Source organism: Arachis hypogaea, chromosome 11 (genome assembly GCF_003086295.3).
Source record: "Arachis hypogaea cultivar Tifrunner chromosome 11, arahy.Tifrunner.gnm2.J5K5, whole genome shotgun sequence".
Taxonomy (NCBI): domain Eukaryota; kingdom Viridiplantae; phylum Streptophyta; class Magnoliopsida; order Fabales; family Fabaceae; genus Arachis; species Arachis hypogaea.
The window spans coordinates 145,943,101-145,951,030 of NC_092046.1; the positions used below are offsets into that span (position 1 = coordinate 145,943,101).

General features: G+C 40.3%; 3 protein-coding genes across 3 annotated transcripts; 1 reads left to right on the plus strand and 2 right to left on the minus strand.

The window, feature by feature from the left end:
* Positions 1-126: 126 nt before the first annotated feature.
* On the minus strand, positions 127-2,588 carry LOC112723350 (calcium uptake protein, mitochondrial). The gene is made up of 7 exons (XM_025774686.3): positions 2,102-2,588; positions 1,944-2,011; positions 1,638-1,861; positions 1,438-1,521; positions 1,088-1,295; positions 664-960; positions 127-575 (listed from the first exon to the last, which is right to left on the minus strand). Exons 1-7 carry the CDS (start codon positions 2,385-2,387, stop codon positions 369-371), a joined length of 1,374 nt encoding a protein of 457 aa, XP_025630471.1. The 5' UTR covers positions 2,388-2,588; the 3' UTR covers positions 127-368.
* Positions 2,589-3,740: 1,152 nt separating this feature from the next.
* On the plus strand, positions 3,741-4,809 carry LOC112723353 (uncharacterized). The gene has a single exon (XM_025774689.3). It carries the CDS (start codon positions 3,741-3,743, stop codon positions 4,602-4,604), a length of 864 nt encoding a protein of 287 aa, XP_025630474.1. The 3' UTR covers positions 4,605-4,809.
* Positions 4,810-4,913: 104 nt separating this feature from the next.
* On the minus strand, positions 4,914-7,718 carry LOC112723352 (protein NUCLEAR FUSION DEFECTIVE 4). The gene is made up of 3 exons (XM_025774688.3): positions 6,832-7,718; positions 5,759-6,648; positions 4,914-5,672 (listed from the first exon to the last, which is right to left on the minus strand). Exons 1-3 carry the CDS (start codon positions 7,153-7,155, stop codon positions 5,183-5,185), a joined length of 1,704 nt encoding a protein of 567 aa, XP_025630473.1. The 5' UTR covers positions 7,156-7,718; the 3' UTR covers positions 4,914-5,182.
* Positions 7,719-7,930: the final 212 nt, after the last annotated feature.

The following is a 7,930-nucleotide window of genomic DNA, read 5'->3' on the forward strand; positions in this document are numbered from 1 at the left end:
CTTTTCAGTAGCCAAGATGGTTGTGTCTGTCTGCAAAGCTTTTTGTTTCGAAAAGTTCAAGCAATTACATCCTTTGCAGAACAATAATATTCGTAAAAAGAGAAGGTACCGAAGTAACTGAACTTATTTTTCCAGTCAAAAACAGTATGAGAAGCAATAATATTTAAAAGTAGCTGGTTTATCAGTATGTACAAAAATGATCATATGAGGACAAATTCCCAAAGGGAAAGATCTTGGACAAAAAATGAAAATTCAACACTGTACATCTCTGAGTACACAGCAAAATCATGTGATGAATGATAAATCTTCATCCTGTGTTGCTTCATATGGTTGAATTCATTGCAATGCTTAATTAGATTAATTCATCATTAACTTTGAAGCTTAGTTGATGAACGCTTTGTTGCACAGTTCCAAAAGCAAGATAACAAACTCCCCATGCCTTCACGTGCTGCACTGCTTTCTCTTCTTTGTATAACTTTAATAAACTCATCAGCACTCAAGTTTCCATCCCGGTTAGCATCAAAAACATGAAAAATTATGTCAGCAACTGCATCTGTAATAGTGATGCCACATACCTGCATCAATTTAACATTAGCCATAAGATGTCTGTTCATTCATCATTGGAAATGCTCGATACTCAGTATAAAAGGGAGTTTTTAGTACCTGTGATGCTGCTCTCTGAAAATCAGATTTTGTCAACTCTCCACTAATTTGCCCATAGCTGAATATGGCTAGGGAGAAGAATTCCAACTGCTTGCGCAATTCTGCAAAGGCTTCAAACTCTTGAAATGTGATTTTTATGTTTCTGAGGTGCGAATCATCGTTCATTTCCTCCACCCTATCCAACAGTTTGTTTATATGATTGATATCAGCAGCTGCAACCAAGGAAAGTGCGAAATCTTTGGCTGAAATTGTTCCTTTTCTGTTGTAGTCATAGTGAGCAAACTCCAACTTCAAGATCTGCAAAGCAAAATTGTATGTTGTGAAGTGCAAGGTGTTTCTTGCTAATCATAAAAAGTTCTTAGCAGTCCAAATAAAAAAACTTTCAGAATGTGCTGTGAAATCATATTATGATCAGCATACATACCTCTACATGTAAGTCTCTTAAGAACTGAACAAATTTTCCATGTTCCAAACAAGTATTTCCATCTTTGCCAAAGAAATACTCCAATATACCGCCCTCCTCCACCGAACTTTTAATGCCGAGGCGCCGTCCATCCCTGTGGCTAGCCCCCTGTCTGTTTTGAGATCGCATCAAAGCCATCACTTTCTTGAATTCCTCTTTGTCTATTTCCCTGTTAACATGATCCTTAGAGAGCTCAGATGCACAAAGCAGGATATCATTGATAGTGGACAAAATCAATTGTTATTGTAACAATATGTGTATAATCATTATGATTGTGACATTTTTTCTTGAAGGAAGGAAGAAGATCCTACCCATTATTGTTAAGATCAAACATTTTGAAGGCGACTGTGAAGCTGGATTCTGGTATGCTGAGGAGAGTAACAAAAAAGATGTACCTGTAATTGAGGAAGAAATGGATTTGTTATCCAAATTAGCAGCACTTGAAATCTGAACAAACGAGATTGATTCATGCATAGAAGAAGATGTGATAACAACAGAACAGAATACTCACTCTGGAAAAGAAATGACTCCATCATTGTTAGTGTCAAAGAGCATAAAGAATTCAGAGGGTTGACACCGCAATGTACCAGGAACCTGCTCCCCTCTGAGAAAGCCCTCTCTAACACGGTTTGATTCCGAAGGAGGGAACACCGGAACAACAGCACGCATCAAATCTGCAGGTGTCATATAAACCTCGCCACTCGCAGTTTTGATGGATGCAAAGTACTCGAAAACCTGCGAATTAAATGAATAAGAATCAACATCACTGATCATCGAAGAAACACAATGAAAAAGACTAAAAAAGTGAAATGATTACCTTCTCTGGAGGGCTCTGTAAGCGGATACGTTTTTCATAGTTGAAGAATACTCTTCTTCTGTAGCTGTCTGTAAAAGATAAACACGAGAAATCCAAAGAACAATATCATCGAAATCTTGTGTCCCAAGAAACATGAAGAGAGTATAGGGAAAGATTACCATTGAACAAGAACTTGGATTTGTTCTCATGATTCTTCTGGAGCTGATCGTCGCGTGAATAATCGGCGAATGAGTAGAGAGAAGGAGAAGAAGAGGAATACCAATAGCCTAAGCTGGTTCCAAGAAGCACAACGCCAGAAGCTATTGATCTAAGAAAAGATTCAAACTGGTTATTGTGAGAAGCCAAGGGCCTCGAAGATGATGACGTGGAGCTCTCTGATTGGGTGCACAGAGTCCTTGTGCTGAGCCTGAGAGATAATGGCAACGTTCTGGTGCGAGAATACATGGCAATGTTGCGGGTTGAGACTCTGAAACTGAAACTGAAACTGAAACAGAAAGAGAGGCGTGTGTTTTGTGCCAAAACTTGTGGTCCCTACGAATTACGCGCCAAAACTTGTGGCCGTTGTGTTCCTTTGCAACTGCCAAAGTTGGTTAGTGGTTATCATTTCTTCAACATGATTATTTTTTTGGTCCTTTAGACTTAACTTATTTTTCTGGCTAATTATAGTCAGTTCTTTATTGGGTCTAACTTTAGCACCGGTGAAATCAGCGATAAGTTAGTTAATCTCCAACAGAAACTTACAACTAACTACAGCTGTCACTACTCTAACGAGTAACGACAATAAGCTGAAGTAAATTGCAAATTGCAGAGTAGTGTCTCCAAATGAGTGAATTAGTGACAATGACATGGATGGTGATGAATGGACCACAACATGTGCAGCCGAATTTTGATGTGAAACATATAATATATCAATTGTTTTGAATTAGGGTAGTAGTAAGTAGTAACCTGCCCCTACCAGTTCACACTTACTTCGTTCACTGCCCCTTTCCCGCAATACTCTCTCTTCTTTGACACACACTATAAAATATTTTTACGTGAGAATGTAAAAATGTTCCATGCTATATATGTTGCATATTATTTTGTTCTATTCATGTTCTCCTCTTATGAGTTGAGACAATGCTACCATTCATTATATTATGTTGTGGTGTTTGTATAAATGAAGGGAGTAGGTAAGTGGTACATTAAAGTTCTGCTTAGATCATGGGTAGTAGGTTACCAAATTGATTTGCATTAACTACTCCATTTTATTGGGCCCCTTTAGCCATGCCATTTTCTTAATCTAACTGTATCCTTTATTACCATAAAGACCCGCCCACATTTTCCACAATTCATTGCTGACCAATTCCATATTGTATGAGATAAGTCCAAGTGGGAGGAAGAGCAGAGAGCAGGATAGGAGCATCTTATCGCATTCCGTGCCCACTAACCACTTTCCTCATTCTTGTCCTCTTACAAATTTAGCCAAATTGCCACACCCCCTAGCTAGGTCTGCGTTAGTTTGTTTTTAATTATTCCCCTCTTGAGCTGTGTGCGTCATAACTACCATGTTGGTTCTAAAAATCTGCAGTAATATTCTGATTACATTACTCATAGTCATAGCAGTATCTATGCCCGTGAGCGTAAGCCTATATATCCTTACGCCATAATAAATTGTACACTCTTGTCGCTCTCACTCTCAACTACCATCCAAATTGCATTAAAATTATGAAACAAACCAATTAAGTGTATAGTGTGGTCTCATAAACCAACATAAATAAATACTCATCACAATATCCATCACATACTGAGATCATATCCATGGACTGGTTCTCCTGGCTTTCAAGAACAACCCTTGATCCTTCTCTCATCTACGACTATGGCCTCACTTTCGCCCGCAACGAGCTCCAATTGGAAGACGCCACTCACTTCAACCACGAGCTCCTCCAGAGCATGGGAATCTCCATTGCCAAGCACAGGCTCGAGATTCTCAAGCTAGTTAAGAAACAACAACAAGACCTCCTACCACCGCCGCCTCCGCCGCTCCGTCCCAACAAGAAGCTCTCCGCCGTCCTCAAGAGATGCCTCAGGAAGTGCATGAACAAGCTTGTGATTCACGGCCACGATGTCAACCTCAAGAACATGCCTCAGCCACCGCCGCAAATAGAGCACCAAGGGAAATGGAAAGGTATGGTGATGAGGAATCAAGCCAGTGAGGAGAAGGAAGAGAAGGAAAAGCCAGCACTGCCGGTGCCTCCGATTTACCGAAGCAAGACCATAGCGCTATCAGGGCCGTTGGATGGAAGAATGCACGAGAAAGTGGCGCCTGCTAACAAGGCCATCAAGCTATCTGGACCGTTGGATGGAAGGATGCACGACCGGATGATGGTGTACACTAATAGAAGCCCTTTGAGATCTTCGTCTGCGATTAGGCCTGTGCTGGATAGCAGGCTCACAAGAGGCCCAAGATTGTCTGGGCCTCTTGATGCAAGGCTCATGGCTGAGAATAGAAGCCCAAGAATGCCAATACTTAGAAACTCCGATGCAAGTAGGCTCGTTGAGCCCGATGAGAGCCCATTGGGCTTCAGTCCCGGTGACAAGCTTGATTTTGACTTTGACGTTGATGATGATGTTGATGATCATACTCTCTGGCCTACACTGTTTCAAGATCTGAAACCAACTTGATTTATTTTTGTGTTTGTTTTTTTACTTTGGTGAGTGACCGCAACACCTTTTGATTTTATATTATTCTAATTATATCATATAGTAATTATATCATATTAAATGTCGTGATTTTCTTGTATCTATTCTCTTGGTGGTTCTCAAACCACTTGTTTATATACATCCATTTAATTCCTTTAATTAATTATTAATGGGAATGCTTCAAAAATTTGTTCACTTTCTCGCAAGGTCTGACAACCTAGTACGATTCCACTATGATGCCATCTTACAAAGTTAAAGTAAAAGTTTCAGATCTCGATTCTCAATAGTCCATCGTTCAATGCATCTAATAATAGATTAAGAGAAATTCCATTCACACCTATGAGTACATATAAAGATCATCAATTTTAACTTTGTCAATTCTTAGTAATGAGACCACCTAACATGCATGCTAAAACATACACCGAAATTCATCTAAACTTTATAATAACAAAATACACTAGTGATGAAGTAGGGCCACACTTGTTGAAGCAAAAAGTAGTTTGTGTAGTAGATCAATGATGATGTCCGGGAAGCAGGAAACAGGTGTATCTTTGTTTGAATTAGTGAAGTGAAGAAGTTTGTGGTAACTTGAAAGAACCACCAGCATAAAGCATTTGGTAAACAGGCTTAATTCTTACAGCCAAGATGGTACCAGCAAAGGCACCAACAGCACAAACAGCAGAAAGTGTGAGGAATGTGATCTTAAAGCAATCAGGGCCCAAGCAAGAAGCACTTGAAGGAATGATTCCCATGCTTTGTTGCCTTGTAGCCTCATTGTCATACACAGTACCTGCTAGAAGTGCTGAGAAGAGGAATGCACCAAGTGGATTCCCCATGAATATGAAGTTGCTCAACATCCCAAAGTGCTCCAAACCGAAAAGCTCAGACACAGTTGGAATCACCACTGTGAATTGCACTCCATAGCAGATTCCAAGAAGTGCAATGGCAGGGTATAGGGCCCCATTGATAGCATATGCAAACAGGATGTATAGGATCATCATCATTACCTGAGTGCATGTCATCCAAACCGTGCGCGGAATTGTTTTCGTTCTGCACCACACCACGGATATTCAATTATGTATCGTCACATCATTAATAAGAAAAGAAAAAATAGTCAATTCCACATTTGCACTCACTTGACAAAATGTTCTGAAAGAACTCCTCCACCAAGGCGACCAACAAAGTTGAAAAAGCTGAAAAGGGACAACAAGATAGTGGTATCATCCTCACCTTGTGCAATGCCAATTTGTGCTAGATTGTTGATTACAGTGACCCCAGTTCCAACACCAACAAAGTAAATGAAAAACAGTAGCCAGAAATCAGCCTTTACTATTGCCTCTGTGAACTTAAAATCTTCCCCTCTTTTAGGCCTTCTCTTCTTCTTCACGGCTCCCTCGCCCACGGCCAGAAGCATTGCCACCTCGGCCGAGGGATCCGTGTCGTAGAAGCTTCCGAGGCCACTGGCCGAGGAAGACGCCAGCAGCGGCTCGGTGTTGTCTTCTTTGGCCAAACGTTCTGAGGAGGCATTAGGTGTTTGTGATCGGGTGGATCCTGTTTTGGGACAGAGTGTCATCTTGATAGGGATAGCAAGTGGAGCCATGAGGAGTAGAATCATGAGAGCCACCAAGAGGTAGGAAAGTGCACTACTCAAGCGGAGAATGTCACCAAATATGTTTGTGGCAAGAATGTATAAACCCAATACCACACTTGAAGCTTGGATGAACAGAAAATGCCCTTTCTCTTTGGAATCTTCAGTGGAAAGTGGAGTGCAAGGCCTAACAAGAAACATCATGCTGAAGCACACAGCAGGGATACCAATTGCAAGGAACAAGAGGAAATTGGAGGATGAATTGTGAAGAACTATCCCGTAGATTTGAGTAAAGACGGCGGCGCTGAGGCCGCCGTACCCTTTGAGGATTCCGGCCACCGTGCCTCTGCTGATAGGGAAATTCCTCATGTTGGTTACAAGAATCCCGGTGGTTAACCACGCACAACTGTTGGTTGCAACAACCAGGGAAAACCATAGCTGCAACACATGCAATAGAACAATAATAATAAAGACCTAGATCAACAGATTGAATTAATCTAAGATTACATGTTAATTAATAATGAAATCAAGAAAAATATAAAAAGATTCTCCATTTAAGATACTAAGGAATATTCTACCTAACACAAAAAAAATGTGAAAGAAAGAAAGAGAGAGAGTTACCAAGGCGTAGGGAAGAGAAGAGAGGGTGTGGCTGAGGGGGAGCCAGAGAAGGCCGTAGCCAATGAAGGAGAAGAGAGCACCGATGAAGAGGAGAAGCCATGGAGGGAAGTGGTTGGAAGCAAGGCCAGGAAGAATACCAACATTCTCGCCGATGTCGTTGGCAACACCGAGGAGAGTGAGTTGCTGCTGGTTGAAGCCCATGACAGACTTCAAAGAGTGGGAATAGAGCGGGAAAGTGTAACCATTTCCCGATGCCACCTGAACCCACACGGAAGCTCCCAGCCCCACCCATGGTGGCCTTGTTCCCCCTTTCAAGCTCACCATTGTGGTTGTTGAAGCTCAAGAGACAGACAAACGAGGAAACACACACAACACAACACAACACAACAAAGTGTTTAGTTTGGTTTGGTTGTGTGGAGTAAGGGACCGAGGGAGGGTTATGTAATAGTAATATTTTCCATTACTTTATGTGACTCTCACTCCGCCACAACGTGCAACTTAGTCTTAGTTCTTCTCTTTATTATTATTCCATTCCAGACTCCACCATAAAATCAACAAAAAAAAATTAAACAAATTAGAAAAGAGAAGAGTTAGGTAATTAAATTGCTTTCAATTTTTGCATGCTCTTAAAATACGTATTAAATATGATTTACCATTATATTAATAGTACATTTTTTCCTTTCATATAAATGCTTCTCTCAATTTAACATTCAGCTAATATATAATTCATTACTTGAAAACCATAGAATACATTTGAGAGCCACATTTTCAGCAAATAATGAGTATCACAAACACGTTTGAGTACCAAAAAATATCCCTCGCTTTCGGAGAACCTTGTTACCTCTAAACGTCGTTTTTTTAATTATATTTCAAAGTTGTTTTGTTGCGAGAAGAGAAACTCTAGGAACTAACTATAGCATAAGCCAACTCAGTTTATTTTTCTCTATTTTGAGGGAATACCCTATCTGTCCCTAATAATTATTTCGAAAGGACAACGATATCCAAAAAAAAAAATACTAAATTTGGTCTTGATCTTTTTTTTTTGATTGATTAGTCTCCGTGTAAAAAAAAAATAACATTGACTTTTTTTGGCACAGGA